We start from the raw sequence: 27,572 nt of genomic DNA, 5'->3' as shown, positions 1-27,572 counted from the left end.
AGCAGAAGCAGACAGATGGACGGAGACGGAAGTTCCCGGGCTCCGCTGTTCCATGCAGGTGGTCCTGGGTGCGGGGATTGTCAGTGCATGGTGAATTATTTAAATGGAGAGCGTGGAAAAGGGAATGGCTGCATCTGTCGCACATCCTTTTAAAGCCCCTCCAGCAGATGTGTTTACTCACCGCCCGTACCAGCTAACTACTTAATGGGTCACCATCGGCAGCCAAGAGTTAATTAAGCAGGCCTTTTGCAAATGGCGGGCACGGAGCATCAGCATCAGCTCAGGTCTTATCTGGTCGTAGCAGGTGCTCTCGGCCTGTGGCTTACAGATGTAGTCGCTCAAGTCCATCGTTTTACTGCATCCTTAGCGAGTTGTTTGAAAGATATCCGATTCCGTTTTGTTCTCCTGATTTTTGGACAAAGCAAGAATAAGGACTTCTCCAGTGACTGCTACCATAAGACTAAAAAAAAAAACTTTTCACTTTGATAAGTGAGGAAAATCAGGAGATTGCAATCCCACTGAATTTTGTGAATTTCCTATTTTGCCAGCTGGAGGAAGTGTCAAGTTTTGTATCGCTAGCAGCTGGAGGGAACAAAAGCAGTGACCTGCTTTAAAAAAAGAAAAACGAAAGACAGAAATCAGAGACCACATACCTCCGCAAAGGCAGTTACAATCTTTTAAATGTATTTCATTAGAAGAAATTGTTTTGAAATTTGAATCTGCATCTGGAGAAAAATCTATACCAAAATGCAAAGTGACAGACAGTAATGGGAAGTGTCATTTTGTCTTTGCGCTGTATGTCATAAGATAATGATAACAAATCCATCAACATTAAAGAAACATCGTGCAATCTCTCTCCTTACACCATGTTTTATTCATTATATATTATTTGGCCATCTTCCCAAGTGAGTGGATCAAATTCACTTCTTTTAAAATCAGTGCTGAAGACTTTTCTCTTTGAGCATTTTATTTAATCAAATCATTCACTTCTTACACAGCACTGTAACTTGTATTCTATACCTTATTCTATAGCTTGTATACTAGTATTGTAAGTGCTTGTTTTCTGTATGTGTCTTTGTGTGTATATAGTGTGTGTATAGTGTGTGTATAGTGTGTATAGTGTGTGGATCTATGCAAATCTTATTCAGTGTTCAATGCATGTTCAAGCCAGCATTTCATTTGTGTATTAAAACCTGAAAATGTAGTTGAAACCTGCAAGATGGTTTTGTGATATCCGGCTGAGAAACAAAAACGAATCCAACTGAAAACATGTCGAACTTTGTGTTTTGTATGCCTTCAAAAACTCATGTTCCTCTCGCAGCACTGTCGGTCAGCATCTGGCAGGAAAACATGTTATCCTGAGCAGTGTGGACGTGAAAATGAGGATTATCTGAGGTAAGGTTCATTTAGATTTGGAGTAGTTACAGCGTCGCCGTCATCATATGATACATAATCTGTTTTAGAGCTGAAAGACCTTCAGGAGCCAGCGGCACTCATAATCATACATTTTTGATTGGATTGGAGTCATCGAGGACATTAAAATCTGTTGTTCCATCTAGAATGCCTTAGCGATCATCTGTTATGGTTTGGGATTATAAGAGATGACGTTAAAGTCAAACAATAGCTATGCAGCCAGGAATAAATGCATATTTACACTGTTTTCACTTCAATCTTTGTGTGTTGTATGTATGGAGTGTTTTCCTGTCGGGCTCCGTCTACAATGTTTACTGCGTCTCTACGCTACAACAAACTCTTCATCCCTACTTCTACTGTTTTAACATACAGCTAATCTATAGATTAAGGAGTTGTTTATTTGCACAAAAGAAAAACTGTGCATGTAAGAACAAGAGAAACCAAAAGGATTGAAGCGTTGCATCTAAATATCAGACACGGGGGGATTTAAATCACAAAACAACTCCAAAACTGAGACAGCAGAGAGCAGCACCAAAACGACAAGATGCCTGAAGCAGAGGAAATTAGATTGTTTCAAAAAAGTTTTGATATGGGTAAAGTAAAGAGCGGAAGTATTTGTGTGTGTGTGTGTGTGTGTGTGTGTGTGTGTGTGTGTGTGTGGGTTACAGATAAAGACGAAAGACATGATTCCCTCCGCTTATTTCTACTGAGATAAGCTTCTTGATTTCGAAATGCAGCTGAAAAACTAACACCAAATCGATATTTTTACTAAACACAACACTGCTTTTCTTCTCTTTACTTTTCAATGGCAACATAACCTACGTAGTTATTTTGGAAAACTTACTTCATGAGAATATTGCTATATTTTCCACACACACTTTGCATATGTCCAGCCATTTATTTATCATTTATCATTAACTTTATAGTAACTATTGTTTATGCCCACTTACTAGCAATATTTTTGCTGATGAAGGCAAATAAGATAATTGGGAAATCTTATTTCATCTACAGTCATGTCATTTAATTATATAATAAATATAACCAGACAAAAAAATAATATCTATGCCTGTGGTAAAAAGTAAATATTTGCCCCATATGCAACACTAACGTGCTCCACCAGCTCTTCCCTCCAACAGAAATCCCACTGGCTACTTACTGTCCCACTTCATAGAGCTTCGGTGCAGGACACAGCAGATAATCATTATGCACAGCACTCGGCTTATGATCTGTAAGAAACCACAAAAGAAGAAAAGACATTGTGTCAGAATTTGTTCTCATTGAGCGCTGCATCGGAAAAGCACAAATGACAGCAGCATTAAACCTGCGTTTACTAAACAATATTCAAAATGAAAAGAAAACGTCACTACTTGTTTATTTTAATTATTAACGTTTTGTGAACTTTAAAAAAAGAAATCAGAAATTAAAAAAGGCTTGATTCTGAGATACAAGGCATCACAGATTTGTATTCTCAACTGGAAATAAATGTAGTTATTTTGAAATATTTAAACCCTAAATATTAGTGGGGTGAATATTTCATGTATGATTCTAAACAAAATCAATTCTCAGTTTAAAACAATTCCAATTATGATCAGCACAGGTTCACAGAGGCCAGAACCATCTTCAGCCATAGAGGTCGTTCAGATGATTGATATTATTTCCTTGTTGTCTGCTCGGGTCTCCGACTGGTTTGGTGATGGAGAAGACTGTAGCATCTGTTCCACATATGTGGCGTGTGTGTTCCATAGTTGCCATGATGCCTATCCATAATTATAAGGTGCCCCACTGTTAAAAAGGTCTGGGCTGAACACATGCAAAAGCCAATAAGGGAATAAATAGCCCCAAGTGGGCGAATGTGAGACAGCCTAAACTGAGAAAGGACCAACAGGAAGACATCTGCTAACGGCCACTTCCTGATTCGGATGGAGTTCTTTTTTTAAAGGAAAAAAAGAAATATGCTCAAGTGTTTTAGTCAAGTTGAAATGTTGAAAATCAAAAATAGCTTGTCAAGGAGGGAAGTGTTGTCATTGGCAGTCGTCAATCCCGCAGATCCCACGGCCAAATGAGAGCTTGAAAAGATTGGCTCTTTGTGCCAAATCCCGTTTGCTTCTTGAAAAAGGATTTCTCTACAGAGCAGACTGCGAGCTCAAAATAAGGAGCACAGTGACCTACATATCCTTTCTTTCGCTCTGATCATATAGATGCTATGGAGGTAACAGACATGTCGGGTTTGTTTTGTCTTTCCTTTGAGCACCCATCACCAACTCATATTGCAGCAAGTGTAATAAGAAGATGCGGAGCGAGACGGAACAGCCCGCAGGTCCGACTGCGCTGAGAAGGCCAGATCACTCATGTATGATGTTGGTTAACGCGCAATACCACAGTGAACTAAAAGGGCACTCTGAGAGGTCAGACCTTCACCAAGGCCAATGGTGCATTCAAGTGCTCCTCGGATGGTCCCATTTCTCGAGTTGGGAAGTTGCTCTTCCGACTTCGGTGTGTTCATGAGCTTTAAGTCCTTTAACTTCACATGTTGACCGAGACATGTGGTTGAAAGCTAGTAAGTTGACCTTGAGAGCAGAATAAATACGGTGTATTTGTGAAGCGTACATTAACAAATCAACATTACTGGTCGGTCAACACGACTCATTTGAACGAATATTGGACGAAGCAAGCACAAAGGACTTACATGTCACTTCATACATAACTTTATATTATACAGGGTGGTGCTAGCCTAGTGGTCTGGTGGTACGCCTTCCACACCAGATTGTAGTGTGTTCAACACCAGGGCTGACACCAGCAATGTACTTAACCCCAAGTTGCTCCAGGGAGACTGTCCCTGCTCTGGATAAGAGCATCTGCTAAATGACCTGTAATGTAATAATACTGACCAAATTTGAAGTCCATCGGGTTAAATGTCTCAGAGAAGTTAGTTAAAGTACAGAGACTGGAAATGGCAAAAATCGCCATTAAATGCAAAATGGCTTCCTTTTGGGTTTATATATACACATATAAGAAATAAGAAGAAGAAGAAACAGCGATTTCAAACGCTCCTCGTCACAGACGCTGGCGGTGCTCGGGCCCTAAATATATTGACTAAAATAAACATAGGAGCTGGGAGACATTCACACATTCACATGTCGCTGCCTGGTTGGTAAATGGTAGCATTTATATACATTTATATAAATACATGTATTACAAAAAAGTTATTTTAATCTCTGTAGTAATCTCACAACGCATTTACGTTCCAGGCGATACGTCTTTTCACCTGCTGAGCAGAACAGTTCATGATGGGTTATAAGAAGTCAGAGATGCTTGTTTTTGTTCTTTCATGTGAACACGGTTTAGGCCTTCAGCTCTAAACCCTCACGCACTTTGACTTACACATCTTACACACTTATCACATGATCAGCATATATTCTGAGTCAAAAAGGATGCAGCTGATCCAAACACTGTATGTGTGATGGGACGGCAGTGCTCACTGCTGCGTGCATGTACACTTCCCCATCTCTATTTCTGACTTTAGATCACTATGAAACGCTGAACCCCCTTCAGAAAGTCTTCAGTTCTGCAGAAGGCGTGCACATTTAACGGTAAAGCATGACATTCAAACTGCACTTAGGACTTAGTTGACTGGAAAAATGTGTAGCAATGAATCATTTGACTTAGAAATCATGGCTGAAGGCGAACTGCAGGCTTGACGATCAGCTGTGTAACTATGTGGCAATGTGGGTGTGTTTTGGAGAAAAATAGGAACTTTTATAGACAGAAAAAACTGAACTTAACGTCTGAATTCCGCTCACACTGGGCTCATCACATGTTTGACTATTCTAATGTGTGCATACTGTGAGATACTGACTTAGAGCACATATCAGTGAGGGCCAGACAGGAATTGTTATGTGACTCCATATTTGGCTTTTTTTGCTGTTTATAGTGATTAGAAAATATCAGAGCTGGGCTGAATGAACATTTTTAGGCTGCAGTTGGACTTCAGCCTGCCCATAGTGGAGCCCTGTGGTTCAGAGCCTCTGCTGTGGATACAACCAACTGAATGCAACACGTACTTTAGTCACTGCTAATGATTTCCACCACTTACTGAAGGTTTGCTGGTCGATTATGAAGCTGCAGATGACGCCTTCGTTGCTGCGGCCGAGACTGAAGCCATTCCCTCTGAGGACAAGGTCGAAGGACTCTGTGGAATGTAAACAAACGGGAGGTAAGACTGGGAGGAGGGAGCTATGTGAAGTATACAGTGTATAGTTACAGTATAGAGAGGACACTGACACACTGTAGGCTGCAGTTTAAGATGCGCTGATATAATACAACATCAGGCATGTTGTCAGTTGCTGATATGATTAATTAAAATGATTTTAAATGTTTGATAATCATTTTCTTTGCATATTTTATTTTTCCACAATTCTTTTCAGGGCCTTTGTATACAGACCAGTTCCTAAGGGCCTTCCTGCATTCACTTCACATGAATATGAACAGATCCATACTCCCTTTGTTGCAGAGATATTACATTTTACAACATGGTAGTTTATGTCCGAGCAATATCCAAGTTTCAGATGGCTGGCAGGACCAGTAGCAAATTCAAGTTTGAACTTTATGTTCTAACTTCGGTAGCTTGTGTTGTGTTTTGCACAGCTGGACAATTGAAAGTGTCTCTTCACTGCTTGTGAGTTATGTGCTGATATTTGGGCATCTTATTCACACCAGTGGTTCCAAACCTGGGGGGTCGGAGATAAATCAGGCTCACAATATGATTAAAAGGGATACGAAAGACATTTCTGTTACACACATGTCTTTGTTTTTTCTGACTTTTCTCTAACTTGAGGTTTTCCTTGTGAAATACTCGATACTGTCATGTCTTTAGGCCTCTAAAAGTCATAGAAGTGACTCTCTTGCACGCTTTAAATGCTCACAACTTGTGTTTTGAGGTGCGATAAACTAGACTTAATTTCTAAAGGAGCCAAAAAGGTTGATACTCACTGCTTTAATTGGATCACCCCCTAAAGGGATGTGCGTTAAAAGGCTAAAAAGCTGCAAAATGTGAAATAATTTAAATTATTATGTGCAGAGTTTGTTTGAAGTTTCCTACGATGCCCTTAGTGATTAATCTACTCCTAGTCTCCAAACAAACTTGGAAAGATGTCATAAGTTCAGTAAGCAAACAGTACAAAGAGAGATTCCTGCAGAGAAAGACGTGTGCAGATCTCCAGGGACTGACTGCAGCAGGAGGTTCCACTCACCGTTCACACAGACACTGGAGGGCTCCACACTCAAGATCTCTGTGCACGACCGCTTTAATATCTGGAGGATGAGAGAAATGAAATGGGTACATTATCGCTTGATGGCCAAGAATAAATACATCAAGTCTCGGTCGTTATCGGCTCTGTCAAGTTTAGAAAACAGATTAGGGTGCAACACCTGAGAAATGTCTCACTCCTGATCGGGGCCTGGCGGCTAAAGGAGAGCGCCGAATATCAGCGGCGAGAAGAACAGGAGGAAGCAAACGGCAGCTGTGTCAGCCTTTATGGGAAAATTATGCAAGACTATTACATTTCTCAGTTCTATTAAAAACCTCCGGGATCCTGCATTATCATATAAAGAGGCCTGTGTGAGCCCACTGTCATGGAGCTGCACTATCCGCTTTGATTCAATAAATCAACAAAGGACAAACTATGCAAATCCCAGTACACAGTCGGTAAAAAGAAGCATATTAACTGCAATATAGGACACTTGAACCTTTCATCTGATGTTGGGTGAAACTTCAATCAGAGGAGAGGAAGAGGGAATGTTTACAGCGGCCTTATTAAATATGATGGCTTGATATGGAATCGTTAAAAGGGGAGAGGGTTGTAGATGACAGCTGGGAGGAAAAGGATCTGCTGCTGTTCCTCTGTGCCACTATCTTCCCCGTCTAATTACTTCCTTGGCAGTGCCCGAGAAAAAAAGGGGAGGAAAAAAAAAAGCGGACTGTTTGCCTGCCCTAAGCTTAAAATAATGGTGGGACCCGAGGAATTACTTTGTTGTCCCTTTAAGTGTAGAAATGTTGCTCCAAAATGAGCAATTTGCCATTTGCAAAAGTAACACTTACCTTAAAAAAAAAAAGAAACACTATATTTTGTTATATTCATTTAAGAAATGTGGGTAAATTAATTGATCAGGGTTAAAGGAGCTCAATGTTTTGTAAATATTAGAATATAAGCTTTGAATGTCTCAGTTTGGTTGAACTTTAACAGCAGCTATTCATTTCTCTGGGATCTAGTGACAAACATTATTTACAGGCTGCAGGGGGGGGGGGAGGTGGCAAGTCGTCCAAATATCCAAAGTCCTCCGAATATCTCAGCCAGCGTTGAAACTGGTGAGCTTTCTGAAAGGATGAGGCTGGTTTAGTGGAAAGGTTCATGAGGGTATTTCTGTCATACATTATTTAAAGGAATGCGTCACAGCATCCGAACATGTTGAAGTCTGCGATACTGTACAGGTCGCAGCGGACTGCGTTCAGCAGCTAAAGGAAGTTAACGAGAACGATGTGGCTACATTGCAATTTAGAGTTTTCACAATAAGCCGGCAGCGCAGACAACAAAGGTCCAGTGTAGCGCAGATGAAGAAGAAAAAATAGCCTCAAAAGGGTTCAGAAACTTTGTCGCGCTCCTTCTGTGTGTTTTGTCATGCTGGTCACAGACACAGGGTGGATCCTGCAGCAAAAGGCTGCGCAGATCATCTCAAATCCTCAAAATCCAACAGAGGAGTGAGGAGGCCAACTAGTCAGGAATCCATTAGTACTAATCAGAGAAGAATGCAACGCGTTTCACTTGGATGCTGGAAGCGTCGCTGAGCCTTCTTTGTTGCAAATTCTTGTACTGGCTTTAAAGCATTTTTGGAAAAGACAGAAATATGTATTAATGTCTTTAATGGGAAGGACGACCTCGTGAGAAGAAATGTGTGCATGCTCTCAAAATAAAAAAATATAAAAGGTTTCCTTAGTTTAGCACATTAACAGATTAGAAGCATATTTTCTTCTAATTATAAATAAATCTAATCCAGCCTTTCAGAGGCTTTCAACACATCCTCATGCTAATTACTACAACATGGATTCACTCGCTCCTTTGAGATGATATTCTAGGTCATCTTTACCTTTTTATAATATGCTCGTCATTGTTACTCCCGCTTTATAATGATCCAACAACTATTACACCTGTTTTGAATGAATTGTGGTGTCATTTATTTATTTTTATAATTACTTTTTATAATTTTGCTGCAAACAGAGTTCCTTCTTTAAGGGCCTCCAGACCTAATTCCTTCAACCCAACACGGCATAGTATGAGACACGGATCAAGTTAATTAGGGTTACAACATTGAGAATCTTTTGAATAACAAGGAGCAGGTTTTACAGAAGCTCACAGTCAACAGTTAAAGAGAGAGGCTTGAGCGTGTGAACACTTCTGTGCTGCGTTACAGTGACGGAAACAACTAACGCTAAGTAACAAAGATATCTAAATAACTTCCATTTCTGATCTGAGCACAAAATATATAAATTCAAGCACTTTCAATGACACGTGTCTATTTAGGTCTATTTTCAGAAACTTTCAAGGCCTTGATTTCGTTTCCCCTCAAATTCACAAACTTTCAAGGACCCGTGGAAACAACGTGCAGATGAAAGACGCACGCTAGACAACATTTGTGGGACATGCAGTTGTTGGAATTTTAAATACATATCATGATGTTTTAATCACAGTGCCAATTTAGTGAAATAATATATGAGCAGAAGAAATTTCAAATAAGATATTTGGCATCAGAGATATCCTACGTTATTGTGCATCATCCCACTTTCACATTGTGCGAGAGCCACAGCTTCAGAGCCTCCTTCACTCGACAGTCATGTTGTTAAAAAGCAACACAATCAATCATAGTCGTTGCACTTTGGATCACACAACAGAAACAAGACACACCCTTTGGCTCCACGTCCCTCCAGCTGCATGTCTGACTGCTTCGTCTGCTTCTGCTCTTTTCCCAAACACTGCCAGCCTTGTTAAGTCCGGCTTAGGTCAGTGCGCTCCGCAGGGCTCCGGGCTCAGATTCATGTAAAAATGTTGCCATACAAACCCCTGTCTTGGCTGACAGCGTTTAGGCTAAAAGCTGCAGCAAATGGAAAGTATCACTAATTGGCTGGCTGCATGGGAAACTCCATATAAACACTAACGGGACTCTATTCACCGATTACAGCATTGCACTGACAAGATGGGTTTGATGCGCTACTCTTTTATTCAGATTTGTTCATCAGAAAAAAAAGCATTAATTGTATTGAAGCGCTAATGCTGCAGAGTTGACACTCAACACAATAAAAACACTGTGAGGAGGATGTCATATGGACAGTGACTAACTGTCAAGCTGCTCCCATTCCAGCGTCTTAATTTGATTTGATTAATAAAATACATTTCCTTCTCCGTCTACAAACACACAGCGAGCAGTTATTTCCACAGACATTTTCCATGCAGTTCACTGAGGTTGTGCCTTAATGGGTGACACACTTCAATGAAGCCAAGGCAGGGAACACAATTCTTTTGCCCATCTACACACCTGATTTCCGAAATAGCCAACAATATTGTATGTCAATTTTTCCTCCCTAAAATACGGAAAAAAACCTTTAAATGATTCAACAGTTTCATGCATAAGTGTTACTAATTAATCTCATACATCCACCTCAGACCTAAGCTGACTGAAACTCACAGTCCAACAACACACACACACACACACACACACACACACACACACACACACACACACACACACACATACACAGACACACAAACAGAAAGTAGGCGAACTTACAGAATTGATGATGCCTTTGAGCGCGTGGAAGCCATCTTTGACAGGAAACACTTGATCCTTGGTGTCCGCAATTTGAGCAAGCTGTTGGTATCATGACAGAGTTGAGTAAACAAGAACGGATTTTATACTGCTTTCTTCTTTTTCTCTTTTCCTCTTTATGACTGAGCACTGTCTTTCCTTTCATATCATGGGCAGGAGGAGACATAGCAGATGGCATGACTGTGGCAAACACTTTGCTCAACCACTAAAAAAAAAGAAAAAAAAGAAATCACTGCGACATCAAACTGAGAGCAATATTTTCTTTGTTATTTGACTTAATAAGAGCTCATCACAGGATGGTTACCATTGGTTACAAGGGACAGGCCACCATGTTGGAGGAGAGACCGCAGACATCACTGACATGAGAAGGAAAGATTGGGACAGTCTGACATCATTTTATGGAGTGAATATTATATGTGGGGACAAATAATAAATAAAAGTGGCGATTAGATTTTCCTTTGGCCAATTCAATTTGTTGATTTCTAAACAGTGTGAATAGTGTGATGGGCCAATAACTGATTTAACAGCCAATGTAAATGTTCCCTTTACTCCACAGTTTCTACTTAAACTGGCACACAGTGCACATGTTCACAGTCAACTTTAATAGTTACACATCAGTGTTTAACAGACTCTTGGTTACATGCAGGCAAGGGAGAATCGGCAGGCACATGTAGGGACGGCAGGGACATGTAGGGACGGCAGGGACATGTAGGGACATGTAGGGACGGCAGGGACATGTAGGGACGGCAGGGACATGTAGGGACAGCAGGGACATGTAGGGACGGCAGGGACATGTAGGGACATGTAGGGACGGCAGGGACATGTAGGGACGGCAGGGACATGTAGGGACATGTAGGGACATGTAGGGACATGTAGGGACGGCAGGGACATGTAGGGACGGCAGGGACATGTAGGGACATGTAGGGACGGCAGGGACATGTAGGGACATGTAGGGACGGCAGGGACATGTAGGGACGGCAGGGACATGTAGGGACGGCAGGGACATGTAGGGACATGTAGGGACATGTAGGGACGGCAGGGACATGTAGGGACGGCAGGAGACATGTAGGGACATGTAGGGACGGCAGGGACATGTAGGGACATGTAGGGACGGCAGGGACATGTAGGGACGGCAGGGACATGTAGGGACGGCAGGGACATGTAGGGACATGTAGGGACGGTAGGGACATGTAGGGACGGCAGGGACATGTAGGGACGGCAGGGACATGTAGGGACATGTAGGGACGGCAGGGACATGTAGGGACGGCAGGGACATGTAGGGACATGTAGGGACGGCAGGGACATGTAGGGGACATGTAGGGACGGCAGGGACATGTAGGGACGGCAGGGACATGTAGGGACATGTAGGGACGGCAGGGACATGTAGGGACGGCAGGGACATGTAGGGACATGTAGGGACGGCAGGGACATGTAGGGACATGTAGGGACGGCAGGGACATGTAGGGACGGCAGGGACATGTAGGGACATGTAGGGACATGTAGGGACGGCAGGGACATGTAGGGACGGCAGGGACATGTAGGGACATGTAGGGACGGCAGGGACATGTAGGGACATGTAGGGACGGCAGGGACATGTAGGGACGGCAGGGACATGTAGGGACATGTAGGGACATGTAGGGACATGTAGGGACGGCAGGGACATGTAGGGACGGCAGGGACATGTAGGGACATGTAGGGACGGCAGGGACATGTAGGGACATGTAGGGACGGCAGGGACATGTAGGGACGGCAGGGACATGTAGGGACATGTTAGGGACGGCAGGGACATGTAGGGACGGCAAGGGACATGTAGGGACGGCAGGGACATGTAGGGACATGTAGGGCACGGCAGGGACATGTAGGGACATGTAGGGACGGCAGGCGGACATGTAGGGACGGCAGGGACATGTAGGGACGGCAGGGACATGTAGGGACATGTAGGGACGGCAGGGACATGTAGGGACATGTAAGGACGGCAGGGGACATGTAGGGACGGGACATGTAGGGACGGGACATGTAGGGACGGCAGGGACATGTAGGGACGGGACATGTAGGGACATGTAGGGACGGCAGGAGGGACATGTAGTGACATGTAGGGACGGCAGGGACATGTAGGGACGGCAGGGACATGTAGGGACGGCAGGGACATGTAGGGACGGCAGGGACATTGTAGGGACATGTAGGGACGGCAGGGACATGTAGGGACATGTAGGGACGACGAGGGACGGCAGGGACATGTAGGGACATGTAGGGACATGTAGGGACGGCAGGGACATGTAGGGACGGGCAGGGACATGTAGGGACATGTAGGGACGGCAGGGACATGTAGGGACGGCAGGGACATGTTAGTGACATGTCGGGACGGTTAGGGTACACTGTCAATTGGGACTGTATGCAGTAGGACGACATGTAGGACGGCAGGACATGTAGTGCATGTAGGACGGCAGGGACATGTAGGGACGGCAGGGACATGTAGTGACATGTAGGGACGGCAGGGACATGTAGGACGGAAGGGACATGTAGGGATGGCAGGGACATGTAGGGACGGCAGGGACATGTAGGGACGGCAGGGACATGTAGTGACATGTAGGGACGGCAGGGACATGTAGGGACATGTAGGGACGGCAGGGACATGTAGGGACGGCAGGGACATGTAGTGACATGTAGGGACGGCAGGGACATGTAGGGACATGTAGGGACGGCAGGGACATGTAGGGACGTGTAAGGGACGGCAGGGACATGTAGGGACGGGACATGTAGGGACGGGACATGTAGGGACGGCAGGGACATGTAGGGACGGGACATGTAGGGACATGTAGGGACGGCAGGGACATGTAGGGACGGCAGGGACATGTAGGGACGGACATGTAGGGACGGCAGGGACATGTAGGGACATGTAGGGACGGCAGGGACATGTAGGGACATGTAGGGACATGTAGAGACGGCAGGGACATGTAGGGACGGCAGGGACATGTAGGGACATGTAGGGACGGCAGGGACATGTAGGGACGGCAGGGACATGTAGGGACGGCAGGTTAACTACAACAGAATATTAGAGATACTGATAGAAAAAAAAGGAAATTTGATATTTAGTAATTTAAGTCATAATCTATAATATAACAGGAGGGGCAGCTGTGTTTCTGTCTCTGCGTCCGACACGCTAATAGACACATTTGCTCTGTTTGGGACTGTCTCTCTACTCCATGCTTCCCAGTGAGAAGCTTAAGTTAACATGTGTGTGTACAATAAGACAAACAACGGTGAGATTTATGCCTGATCGGAAGTGTTTACAGTTCGTTTCAGTTCCTTCCTCCGGTGAAGAGTAGTGCACGGCCGCTTCCCTAAACTCTAAATGTTACAACTTTATTCTCAAAATCTGAACACAGATATGTGAAGTCTGTTTTGAATGTGCAGACATTTTGGAAAATGAGAATATTTCATTAATTATGAATTCATTCATAATAGAAATTGCACATTTTAAAGAGGTGACTTCATCAAACAAAAGATTCAAAATAGGAGTGAAGAGTAAATCATATCTACACGTGTGCTGACTCAGCAGGGATAGCGTTAATTGAGAAAAGTAGATCTTTAGGAGAAGATAATATTGGAAAGCCAGAGAGCCTTACTGATTCACATTACATTATATTTTTGAATCGTCACCCTCCGTCTGAATTCTGTGTTTTCCTTTACAGAAATAAAGACATTTCCACCAGGTGCAGACAAGTTCACCAGAATGCAGGAAAATAAGTGTTCGAAGCGCAAACTGTGGAGGAGGACCCCCAGACCCCCGAATTCAGACAATGCATGTCCAAGTCTGAATAGTATACAACAAAGAAACTACGCTCACAGTTAGTACTAAAGACACTGCACTCTTGTGATTTTACATCAGGAAATTTGTAGAATTATCAGATTGAAGCCATTTTTACACAAATCACTGCTCACCCACTTAAACTCTTGCTCAGAACTCATAGGCCCAAAACCACTTGACTTACATAGCTTCCACGAAATGGAACAAATTCAGAGAATTCCCTCCTCGTTAGCCAACGTAACTGCGGCAGGACTTGTTTCTTTTTTATTCCATATGTATTCATGAAGAGCCCCAGTAGCCAAATGATTACATAACTCTACATTATCAATCTAAACTATTATCTATCCAAGAAAGAAAATGCTAAAAATAATAAAGTACTAAAAATAAATAAAGAATGCTGAAGAAATGTCTAAATATCCTGTTGTCCTGGGAGCTCCAGAGCTCCACATGAAGCAGCATAATCCACCTTCTTTCAGAAAAACAAAGAGTATTTGGATCAAACTGAACACACAGAAGAACATCTGAAAGGTGGATTATGCTGCAGGAGTGTTTTACTAGAGTTTTTACTGATATCACTGACATGGATTTTCCATGCAGGTAATGGCAGTCACATTACATGTGTTTACCTTTCTTGACACTCTTCCAACATGACAAGATGTCTCTTGCTATGAAATGTAATCGTTCAGCGTTCATTCAGTGACAGACTTCACTGCTGCAGATTAAGACTCGAGCTTTCTTACCTGCTGCTCATCGAAGTCCTTGATACCCACACAGTAAACACGAGCTCCGAATTTCCTCGCCTCGTCCGCCTGCGGATCAAACAAATGTGTAGATTATGTGCAACAGGTTGCACATAGAGAAAAAAATTAATGTAGACAGGATGTACAGGCACCACATCAACATTCAAGAAAAAACATTATACATATTTCACTAATTAAATAAATAAAAGTTGTTTGAAAAATAGGATATTTTAAAATGCTGAGGAAGAAAAGGGACATTTATTTGTTGTATTTGCAGTCAATTTCAGCAATTTCCTAACATTCTGACACTTTATGAATCTCACCTCTTTCACCGTGAGCTCGTGAACGTAAACTGCAAGTTTCCCGTCAGTTAAAGCCAGGATGATGCTGGAGGACTTGGTGGTTTGTGCCCGTATCTGAGCTGAGGCCTTCAGGTTCAAATGACACGAAACATTTCATCACACCTCAATCTCACAAGGATATTTGTAAAAACAAAATGATTTATTTGGGAGGGTAAACTGACCTCTTTTATTCCCTCATGCATATACGTTTCCCCTGCTGGTTTCACGTCCCGCAAGAGCTTCAGACCCTCTTCTATCTCGTATCTTGAAGCACACAGAGAATAAATGCTTGACATTTTGGTCCACATGCGTCCTACTGTACTAAAGTTAAATCAGAAATCCAAATGTACTTATTTGTATCACTGTACTGTAGCTACATGATGAGCTGGTTATGGTCGTGCTGCAGAGACTTTAACAAGTTGTTCTAATAGTAAAGATGAAAATAGAAGCCGTTTATCCAGTTTAGCATTTAGAGGCCCAAAGGGAATTGAACCTCTAACCTCAACAGAATGTCGCCATGCAAACATTTCACTATGGAGGCCTGAAGGAAACCCCAAACAACAAAAAACTGTCATAGTATGTAATTACAGCAATAAAATATGATCAACAGAAATATAAATGATATACTGTATATTCTGATATATATATATAGTATTATTATGACAGCTTGGAAAGTGTCTTAGTTTAATTTAAGAGATATTTTTATTTAATACACAGCTTAGTACTATCTTATATGTTAAGTAAACTTTAGTTCTGGTACTTACCCTTCACTTCACTGATTTAGGCTTTTGTATGTAATCAAAATAAAGTGCAAAGACCACACTTATTAGTATTCATAGCATTTTATCTAATAAGCAAAACTGGAATCCCACCATCAGGTTACAGTTGTTATACTACTTAATACTGTTGTATCATCTGCTGCACACAGCTTTTGTATGTCGGACATGTTTGTTATTTGTTGTATTCACCACGACCGCATGTGTGATTCTCCTGTACACTCAGTGCTGCATATGGAGGTGATGACAACACAATTCTACCGTGACCTTAAACTTCCTAAGAAACTATATCTGCTGCACTTCTGCAAATCAGTTGTTTTGTTTGTTTTTTTACAATTTTGCAGTTTTGACTGAATTCATTTGTATCCCTTTTGTTGGTTCTTAAATAAGTGATGTGACTTTGAGAGGCACAATATTAGCAACACCCCAAGATGGAAAAGCAAAGATACTTAGTAGATAAGTGGTAGAACTGGGCAATAAGGAAAAAGACTATATGTCATTAGTTTTATCTTATTGTAAACATCAGCTAGACAGGAATGTCTGATGTTGGCTAATAATTAACTACCAGAGTAATTAAGTTACTTCATCACAATGATGAAGAAATCATGTAAAAACACAGTATTGCTATAAAAACAGTCCTGATTGGTGCGTTACAACATTAGACATTACAGGGAGAGCTTCAAGGGTTTAAACACTACGGCAACATCTGTGACTTTTGACACATGTCATCTCACAACTGTTGCTGGTGTGTGAGATATAAAACAAAATGTGAAAAACATAAATCAAAAAAACTAAACAAAAGTAGACATATGTAGACCATGAGACTTCTTAATGTAAGGTACAGTAACCATGGAAGCAGCCTTGTACATGAGAGCGTATTTCACAGTTCAGTACCTGTCTCCGGTCAGAGGCAGAAGGACTTGGGCTCTGGACGAGAAGACGATCAACGAAACTCTCATTCTGGGGCTAAAGAGAAAAACAAAAATTAGTAATCAGAAATGTTGTGTTTCTTTCAAAAAATCTCATTCTTGAAATTTAACAGCACTAAGTGTCTATATTAGACAATATACTATAAATAAAATCCTCACTTCATCCTCATAGCATGACATGTAAAACACCCACAATGGCTATAAAAGAGTGTGACTGACAGTTTTTATATAAAACTCTTACATGGGTTCAGGAGAAGGTAATATAATGAACCAAACATAAGGGGCTCTTTTAATGTCAACTAATATTAGTGTACGACTTAAAGCAGCTTCTGTGGGACTGAAGGAAGTGATTAATCCATTCACAGACAGGAAACATGTTGTGATGATGAGTCACACACACACACACACACACACACACACACACACACACACACACACACACACACACACACACACACACACACACACACACACACACACACGTATACTTTGTACCTGTGACTGTTTAAGGGTGTGATATGACACTGGACACTCTGAACACAGAGACTGTTTACATTCAGTATCACTCCCTCTGTCAAGTTACAGCACAATCACTGCCTCAGAAATACTTTCTGAGTATACTTCCAGCTGAAATTTGTGAAAACTAAGATGAGCACAGAAAATATACAACTCCCACTGTAAAAATGTACTTGAAAACTTCACCGGCTCGTCTTGAAAAACTGTCAAATTATTCAAATAAACGCTGTAACGCCACAAAGGAAAAATAATTAATAACTAATTACTAATTACAAGTAATAGTCCTGTGATTTTACTGAAGTAAAAGAAAAGCAACGAGTATTAAAAGTACTCATAGTGATAAACGATCCACAATTTTAAGCGTTACCCTTACTTTGCAACTTGTTAGGCAGGATATTGTTTAAACATGTTCAATACTCGTGCCAACAGAATAGCTGAGTTTTGTTATAAATACTAAAACAAAAAAAGCATTGTAAATTGCGGGTGGTTAATTTCTTCTTAACACACAGCAGTTGTACTTTGCCCAATTAAGATAAAGACTGAAATGAGCAAAATTAGGATTTAAAATAGGAGATAATAAGGTTTGAATATTTTTCCCGACTGACACATTTTGAGCCATACTGACTTTTTATTTATCTATAACTATATATTGTTATCTCGTTTCTCCATATTGTAACTCTACTCTTGTCATTTCAGTCTAATCTATACACAAGACATCCAATGAATGTCTGGGATTTTCTTTTTTTTTTCCTTATCCGAACCTCCGATCTAAGTCTGCATGGAGATACGAATAAATGAATTTGACTTGAGGCTTTTGTTTCATGCACGATGGACTGAAGGTTCACAGGCTCCTCTACAGATCACGCTGAAACAAGGATGCTTTTTTTTTAAGTTCCGGAAAAATGTACATCTCAGAAATACAAGATTTTTATCAAACAGCTTTACTCTCTCAATTTATCTCACAGGGAAAACAAAATGAGGAACTGTAATGACATTATGTAATGGGTCAAATATTGCACCGGTGTGACCAACACACATAAATACTTTTTTAGTCGCTGTGGTTAATAAAAACACAAATTTAAACCTAATATAAATAACAGAAGCCTAAAAAAGATTAAAGTTGGATGCATAGCTAAAGCTACATCCTCAGTTGACACTATTTAAAATCACAGACGCTATAAGTAACCAACCATCAGATAAACGTAGGTGAGAAAATAATAAAATTGATATACCACATAAAGTATTAGTATACTGAAGTACAGGACTTGGGTAAATGTACTTCCTGTATCTGTTACAAACACACAGCACACGGATGCCATCCCACAGAGCGAGTTAAACTTCAGATAGTTAAGCGCACAAGTGTTTCCTTCAGAGATCCGAAGCCTTCGGAGCATAAGGAGAGGTGCTGATATTTCTCACCCACATGACACATGGCCCAGTCGCGATCCTCCCCCGCAAACATAGCACAATCTTTAAGCCACACGGCCAGATTTGGATGGTGCCAGTAGCAGTTGTATACGTCCACATCCTGTCTGCAAGTTTCAGAGTCATATGTGGACTAAAAATTAGCCACGCTCAAGTCGCAGATGATAAATCGTGGGTGGTGACTTCACGTCAAACAAGGCTTTCAGTGGAGCTTGTGATTGTATACGTTACCGCTGAAGCAGTATGGACAGACTAAGAGGCAGTGATGCCAAGGACATATCAGAGGGTGGTTGTGGGACTTCTTTTTCTTTGGCGGGGGGGAGGGAGGGGTTGATGAAGTAGTCCAGTTTGCTCCACATGGCACAACAGAAGAGCTCTTGGTGAGCGAGCATTGTTAAGCAGATTGTCCTCGTCGCCTTCCAGTGTTCTTTTGCTTTACTGTACATTGTCTGCCTGTCAGCCGTTCTGTGGTGGAAGCAGGGGATAAGTGTGGAGCCGGACCCCCCCGGTGCAAATGGCCATTCTCACAGCCCAGAAGACTGCTCCTCTCTGCCACCCACTCCCACCTGGTGCCTTTGCTATTTTCTTCAACCAAGCACTTCATTCTGGCTGGGTCGCCACCGTCTGTACTGTGCTGGCAGGCGCCGCTTGACTCAAACGTTATGCAAGCTGAACGTTTCAAGCTGGTTTCTCTGCTTTCGTCTTTTTAATGAATTATGTGCAAAAAAGGTGTCATAGATTTTGCTATTTAATAGTTTGTAAAACAGGTGGGGGCTGCAACTAATGTTGTAGGCTTTTTAATTATAGCCTTTTAGCCGCTAAAGCAAGCAGGATAATATTAAGACAGATGTAAAATAAAAGGTATTTTGTTGAGGATTGTAATATTACATTTGACTTGATTTTCATTTGATCAGTTATGTTATTTTTATTTGTTTTATTATTTTTAAGAGGTGGTGAATAGCTTTTCTGTAAGAAGATTCTTGTAATGTTTTTTTATTGCTCTGTGCAATATCAGCAGGTCTGCCTGTGGAGCATAATGTCCTTTCTATGAGCATTACGAAACGCTGAAACTTTGTTTCCAAAGAAAGTGTATGACAACGACACTGCCGACTTTGTACTGACCTCACAAATCTGTCGGTAAGGTTCTTCACAAACGAGTAAATCTCGCCCCAGTCATTAGCGACACTTCCGGACCTGAAACAAGAAAACAACAGTAAGTTTGCAGCTCGTCAGTGGCAGCAGATTGTGTGCTGGGGAGTAAAATACTGTACAGTATTTGTGCTTTGTACCACAACCACAGTTGGACATTAACACCAGCCACATGCTGGATAATTGTGCTGATAAGTCTGTGTTGTATAGCAGCCACTTCAGCTGTGAGAACACTCAAATGTTCACAGGAGCTTTGCCTTTCTGCAAATCTACTTGGCTGGTAGAGTTAGAATTTATTTCTCAAAATAAAAAGGTAGAAAGATCACCAAAGTGATGACAGTAACTACGTCCAGGCCAACATTAGCAATAGTTCCCAACTCAACCACGCTCTCCAAGAGGACATGGAAAAACTCAAATTAAATAAAAATAAAAAAACATAATTTCAGAGAAAGACTGGCCAGGTGTGCAATAGGAGCCACGGGCAGGAACAGACAAAATAACAAAGGAAAGAAATCTAAATCCAAATAGGTCAAAGAGTCCAACAGAAAGTCTGTGTGTCAGGACTGCAGCGGGGCAAGTCCAGCAGAATGGATTCATTAACAATTGTGAGACTTATGTATTTAGAGAAATGTTTTGGAATTGTAATATTTTATATCTTTCCTGGTTTCATTCCTGCTTTTCTTTTTTCCTTCATTTGAACTTTTACAACTTTCCTTTGTCACTCTTTTGAACTTATTTTCCTCCTTCTGTCATGTGTTCTTCCATCGAATCTTCTTTCCTTCTTCTCTTCAGCTCATATTAAAGAATGAAACCTGGAAACAGGAAGGTTTCCTTTGAGGTAGAGCCACTTTATTTGCGTTAAAGCACTGAGTACTTCCACCACTGTCTTTTATCTCATTAAAACTAATTAAGACCGGGTAATTTGTTGAAAACGATGCATAAATTTCTCGCTGTAACCAAGGACAAACCAATGTTAGGTGGGTGTCAACCTGTAGCCCTTGGACCTTCTCACCCCTCGATAAGTCAGTCCGACCACAATGAACACACTGTGTAAAATGTGCCCTTGATGTAACGACAAAGAGGTAATTAAAGCAATAATTACAATTCAATGTAATATGCGGAGAACATAAAACAGAAGGGTTTGACCATTAGGAGGCTCATCTTTCATGCCACCTCTCTCCTCCCTGCTGCCCAAAGACAAGGTCACACAGTGAAGGGAAGACACGACTGTGAGGGTGAAGTTCCACTGCACTTTGACAACATTATGTCAGTGGGTGATTAGCAGTGGTTAAATAGTGTTGATGCTGCAGTTAACGGGGTGACACATTTATTGTATTGCTCCAGAACACATCTGTATTGTGTTGATGGTGCTAATGATCAACAGAGACATTTCTTTTTATTGGTATCCTGCATTTCCATAACTCCATCCCACTTTGTTGTGCGCTGGTGGCTGTCACTGCACATGCTCAGTATCCAGATGTTTACCTGTTGATTACAAAGACCGCAGGAACTAGAGAGAGGTAATAAATCAATGTAAGTTATGTAATGATAAGAGATTCAATATCTCCTGAGATTTGGTTTTAGTCATTTCAAGATATACTTTAAAACATTTCCTTTTATATCAGCTAATAACGCCTCCTGTGTTACGCTCTGGCCTGTAATGAAGTACATAAAGGCAAATAATATTCTCTGTAATGAACCACAGAGACTGAAATCAGTTTTAAATTATCTGTAATAAAGTGCATATTATTCTCTAAAAAGTGAATTTAGAGTTAAGTTAGTCTTTGATAAAGTTTTCAAATCTAATTACTAAACTCAATTGAACGTAATCACAATGCATATTATTTTAATGAGTTGCCAATAGTTCTTTCCTCTGTTACACTATGCATTTATATTGAGGTATTCTTTTTCCCAAACTGCTGACATTAGGATCTTTGGCCTTTCAGTACAATCAGGAAGTCTGAAAGTAGAGTGATTTTATCTGCAGGGAAAAGTAAACTTCCGTCAAAGAGACATGCTACTATTTGCCACCATGACAAACGGATGACGGAGGAATCACTGCAGATTAGGATTTTTATATTTCACAAATATAAATGTGTAAATCAAACAGACCCCCAATTCAATAACGTACACATGCACTTGGTCAAACTTGTGCCAATAATCTTGGTCATCATCCTATAATTGAGCTATTTAGGTGAGGGTGAGGTCATTTGAAAATGGGTCAGGGGAGCAGTGTTTCAACTCAGCGGCCCTGAATGATGGCATGTTTCCAAGCCGGGGGAGGAGAGGATTAAAAACAGTTGTTGTCACGGCTGTAAACTCTCCATGATACATGAAGCTACTGCAATGTGTAGCTTCATGTAGAAAGAACTTTTGCTGAACTGACTGAATGTGGTTTGTTTGAAGCAGCACTTTGAGTACATAGAAGACACAGGAAGTAGCATATTGCCAAAGTGTATTCAAAATGGTGATGCAATTCTTTCTTGCTTGTTGCATGATTAACACACAATTTTTCAAGGACTGCAAAGATGTTTAAAGTCTTACTTCCTCCGCCAAGGAGGCTAAGTATCGGCTCGGCTTGACTGTTTGTTCCTATCACGGGGCAGATACACAAATCATTTTTCACTATAGTTAACATTGCGAGATAGGGCAGATGTGCTGCATTCATGTGGTGTCAGAATAATCAGAGAAATGTGTTCCCCACTTGGAAAGTTAAGGTGGACACCCCCTCAAGTCGAAAAAACAACTTGGAAACAGATAACGTGTTGTTTAAACACTGAGCAATAAAATACAACACATCTTCGCGTGAACACACTAAAGTTGGAAGAACAACTTCCCAACTCGTGAAACGGGACCATCCGAGGAGCATGAGAATGCACCATGGGCCTTGGTGGAGGTCTGCTCTCTCTTAAATCCAGTTTTTGGTGATACTTAAGGAGTTAAATGGTCATGTGTTAAGATAACAGTCCTGCTGGATCCTATAGGTCAGACTGTAGACTTTTAAAGTTTTATTAAATCGACAAACTTTGAAGAACTTTCAATGAGTGAGAGAACCCCGTTTTTACTGTCAAGACCAGGACCGCTTACCGGTAATCTATCTCCATCTAAATAACTGTTGAAATGCTGTAACCTAAACAAAACATGGCTGAATTTATTTATAAAAGTATTTAAAAGTAGTAAGCATTTTCTAGGTGACAAACCTCCCTTCTTCCGTGTAAATGGTCACCACCAGCATGTCTCATGTGAGGGAAACAATACATGGACAACCTCATGACACCATGTGACTATGCTTCTTATAGACAGCTGGTTAAGGCTGGTTAACCGGCAGATACAACTACTTGGTTAGAGAGAGAGGTCATGGTTAGACCTGTGTGGTTCCATGAGGTTTGAGTGCTCTCTTCCTCTCATGTCACCACTGAGAATCACACTCCAGCCAATCAGGGACAGGCATCAGTTATCTGTCAGATCTGATTGGTCAGAAGTCAGAGTGTGTCTTCACCAGATCCAACCTGACCCGTTTCAGAAAGTTTTAACTTTCCAACTAAGGCATGAACATGCACACCTATTTTCAACTTTGGTGTTTAGGTATTTTTATGTTGCACACTTTATATATTTGACATTACTGCTAGCAATTAAAACATGCTGTAATGTTACCAAACTTTGTTTTAATGTGTTTTTTTTCCAACCTCCAGGCAAGTACGGTTTAAAACTAATCTCTTGAAATTATTACAGACTTAGAAAACTAAGTTAGGTAATGCATTCACATGAAGATCGTGTCTGTTTTTATTTAAACAGAGCTGCTGTGGCTGCTGATAGATTTTAAAAGTCGGTACGACATTACAACTCAGTCATAACGTCATTGTCCCATTGCTGGATTTCAGTTCAGTTTGTCATATACAAAACCCTAACTGTGTTGCATCCGTCTTCTATGTATTGCAAATGTTGTATATCTTAGTAAATATGTATGACAGACTAAATCAAACCAAATTTTGGAACCGGTTATTAGTAAAGTGTACAGTAACTTGTAGTAAATTAGCTAAACATTCAAAGTCTGGGATATGGTCTTCGCTGAAACATTCAAGCTGCAACAAGCTTCAGCTATCAGCTGCTCATGATGATCACCTCTGTGATAATTAATCTGGGAGAGGAACCCAGTCTAAACCCTATTCAACATGTGCAGGAGATGTTACACTGAAATATGTAACCCCTCTGTGACACAAGAGGACAACTTTGGACAAAAAGACTGATAGGTTGTCCAGATATTGACAGGTTGAGGTGTTAGGGCTCCATACAGAGACTGATACAATATGGGGTGGTGATGGCCTAGTGGCTTAGTGGTACGGCTCCTGTAATAATGTAATAATAATAATAATAATAATAATAATAATATGGCCACTGGTTCCTACTATCACCACTACCCAACAAAAAGCAAACCTTACATCACACCCATATGTGATTGTTAAACAAGTTATTCAAAAAGCATCATGGTGCAGCTATAACAGCCTCCGCTCTTCTGGGAAAACCTTCGACAATATCTTTGAAGAACCTGGCTTCAGGGATTTGCTCCCATTCAGACACACAAGCATTAGTGACACTGATCAGGTCTGGCTCAAAAGGGCGTGTAGGTATTGGGTGGGGTCGAGGTCACGTCTCTGTGCAGGCCAGTCAAGTTCTTCCACACCAAGCTGGGAAAACCATTTTGTTATGGATCTGGCTTTGTGCACTTGGATGTGTTCATGCTGAAACAGAACAGGGTCTTCCCTAAACTGTTGGCACCATTGTTTGGCATACTGTAGCATAGAGACTTCCCTTTATTAAAAGTATGTTAACACCACTTTCCACATGGTTACCCTGTGTGGAGAGGAATGTCCACATACTTTTGGCTAAATTGTATTACCCGCCCTAACACTATGGCGTCACTATGTTTATAACAGTGCGTGAACACAAAGAAACGTGTGGACACAGAGTGTAACGGGTCACAGAAAACGGTGTCACACCTGCGACAAAGCGCCCCTCCCCCGCCCCAACTCCCATCTCCATCACCCCGGCCACATCTTGTCTCTTCTCCCTGACAGGCAAACTCAACGGTTTATAAGAAAAATAACTTAATTTCTAGATGTTATCTTCTTGACCTTTGCAGGGTGAAGTGGTAACGTTACTTCAATCGTTAGCGTCAATGAGAGAGGGCAAAAACAAAAGTTGTGTTCCTACTTACCGGTCTAAAACAAAGTAGAGGTCGTAAGCTCCGTGACAGGATGCTTCTTCTGCCCAGCAGGACGAAGCAAACACGCCCAGGAGGACCACAGCAACCGCCGCCGAAGTCCACCGACTCTTTCCGTGAAAAAGTTCACCCTCCGTGGTGAAATAACGTGACAACTTTTCCAACATTGTTGCCACGAAAAGTCAGTTAAGTCTCGAGTTGAAAAACAATAAATAGCCTTTAGTGTCACAGAGCGCAGAGTCTACTATGAAGTGCACATACCGCAGTGTGAGGAGCTACATGTCAAAGTTCCTCCGTAACAACCAAGACAACTGACAGACCTGCGAAATAAAGGAAACTACCGCCCTGACGTCATGAGCGGTGTAGTTTCCTCATCTTCCTGACTCACTGTTCACTCACTCAATCCTCAATAAAACCAAATTAGCTCCTGACCTCATATCAACCTTGTTCAGAAGAAAACCTAAATCACTGCTAACAATAAAGTTCAGTACCCACTGCGGGAAAAGTTAGGCTGCCTTCATGTACTCCGCCAGAGCTCGTACTTCTGAGTGCTACAGGCGTGACTTTTATTTATTTATTTTATCATAGTTGGAAATGATTAAAAATGGTTGTAAGGCATTTTTATGGCTTATGTTTTGCTTTATACATGCACTGAACAGGGCAGTATATTTTGTTTCAAGCATGTAACAAATGTTAAGTGGTGGAAAAGTGGAAATATTGTATAGTAGTTTGGTAGCGGTACTGAATTATTTTAAAAAGTAAATTACAGTTATATTGTAAATAATACTGTTTATTTTACATATATTATAGTATTTTCTATAGTATCTTTTTTTCTATTTATTTTATTCATGACTGTTGTACTACTTATTTACTGTATTTGTATTTCCTCTTACAATGTGTTTTGTATACACCAAACACAAAGGCAAATTCCATGTAAGTGAATAACATACTTGGTAATACAAAGTATATCTATTCTGATTGTACAATACAGGCTTGACCAATGCAAATGCTTTACAATGTTGGTTTCTTCATGTTTGACCAGATTTCAATACAATCTTTCCGACAGCACTTTAAGGCCTCATCCGTTTCCAGTGTAGTGCGCATGCCCGATGTGGAACCAACTGTTGGACTTCAGAACTGGAGGTCCCAGTGCACACACCCAATAACATCTGCATCATCTTTTATACAAGGCAACTAAATAATGTTAAATTAACAATAGTTACCCAGGTCAGAGCTGACTTAGGTGATTTAATGGTGGATAGTTCATGAGCAAGGCACTACCACTGGTTTATTTCCCAAAAGGCCCATTTATAAATGTTGAAATTGAGTTTGTGTAGCATGCTTTACTCAGTCAAAAACTATTCAATAATAAATCTAACTGTTAATCCATATATTAAGGGAGAACATTGTTTTATTTAGCTGAATTATACACAGTGTTTCTTGCTGTTATACGTTGTTATAAACATTAGATACAATAATTATAGTACATTTCTAGAAATTTGGTCCAAAAAGATTGTGTCATGCCTGTGGCAACTAAAATAACTTATCCTGTATGAAAACAAAAATTGCATTTGTGTTGCATTAAAACCACATGGGCCTGAAAACTACAAAGCAGTAGGGTTTCACACAGAAAGAAGACCTTTGATACTAAAATATATTTTCTATTTCCTATTTTATTTCATTAGCTAATATAATTCATTACATTTTGCAAGAATGACACAATCTGCACAGGCATGGGAATATGTATCTCTTTTTGTATTCTCCTTTTCTCATAATTTCACAATTCCTCAAAATATTATTTTGACATCCACGTTGAGAGCCTCTCATTGAAGCACAGACAGCAGCTTGGCTTTAACAGACTTCTTTTCAAACAGTATGAACATGTGGCAAACAAAGCAGGCATCCAAACCTCTTTTCCCAATACAGAGAGAACAGTCACTCTAAAGGAAACAGAAAAGTATTTTTGGCTAAATGAGATGATGAAGAGGCTGCAGATGTGAGGTTTGCCATGTGTGAAATCAAAGACGTTTCAGGAAACATGTTGCATGAGGACAGATTCTGAAATTTAGCATTGTAGTATTCCTTTTAAATTGTTACTTTTGTGTTTCTTCATTCCTTCTGTTCCAGTTTTTATAACACACATTTAGAAAAAGGGTCACAACCCTCATGTACATTCATACATTCAGTAACAAACACACAGATACAGACCCTAGAACGCAATAAAAAAAATGTTTTGAGAAAATGTTGACCTATTAGGATCTTCAACGTTTTTCAGGCCAATGACCCCTTATCTGAAAGAGAGAGGGAGCAGGGACCCCTACTAACTACATGTGTTTACAACTGAATTGCATATTAAACTGGGACAACAAAAACTAATCTT

At 41.0% G+C, this 27,572-nt stretch overlaps 1 protein-coding gene across 2 annotated transcripts in view; it reads right to left on the bottom strand.

The window, feature by feature from the left end:
* The window catches only part of antxr2a (ANTXR cell adhesion molecule 2a), an 83,470-nt gene extending 57,824 nt beyond the window's left edge, over window positions 1–25,646 (bottom strand). Inside the window, exons 1-10 of one of the 2 annotated variants that reach the window (XM_029440412.1) lie at window positions 25,187–25,646; window positions 19,945–20,016; window positions 16,847–16,918; window positions 15,359–15,440; window positions 15,159–15,263; window positions 14,836–14,904; window positions 10,249–10,329; window positions 6,663–6,723; window positions 5,507–5,602; window positions 2,570–2,639 (exon numbers count right to left, since the gene is read on the bottom strand). In XM_029440412.1, coding sequence (XP_029296272.1) covers window positions 2,570–2,639; window positions 5,507–5,602; window positions 6,663–6,723; window positions 10,249–10,329; window positions 14,836–14,904; window positions 15,159–15,263; window positions 15,359–15,440; window positions 16,847–16,918; window positions 19,945–20,016; window positions 25,187–25,359 — 881 coding nt within the window. In that variant the 5' untranslated portion in view covers window positions 25,360–25,646. The remainder of the gene's footprint in view (window positions 1–2,569; window positions 2,640–5,506; window positions 5,603–6,662; window positions 6,724–10,248; window positions 10,330–14,835; window positions 14,905–15,158; window positions 15,264–15,358; window positions 15,441–16,846; window positions 16,919–19,944; window positions 20,017–25,186) is intronic. The other variant, XM_029440411.1, reaches the window with a different exon arrangement.
* Between the last annotated feature and the right edge of the window lie 1,926 nt (window positions 25,647–27,572).

Source organism: Cottoperca gobio, chromosome 9, assembly GCF_900634415.1.
Source record: "Cottoperca gobio chromosome 9, fCotGob3.1, whole genome shotgun sequence".
Lineage (NCBI taxonomy): Eukaryota > Metazoa > Chordata > Actinopteri > Perciformes > Bovichtidae > Cottoperca > Cottoperca gobio.
The sequence above is the reverse complement of the archived record's forward strand: the minus strand, read 5'-3'. Positions and strand labels throughout refer to the sequence as shown.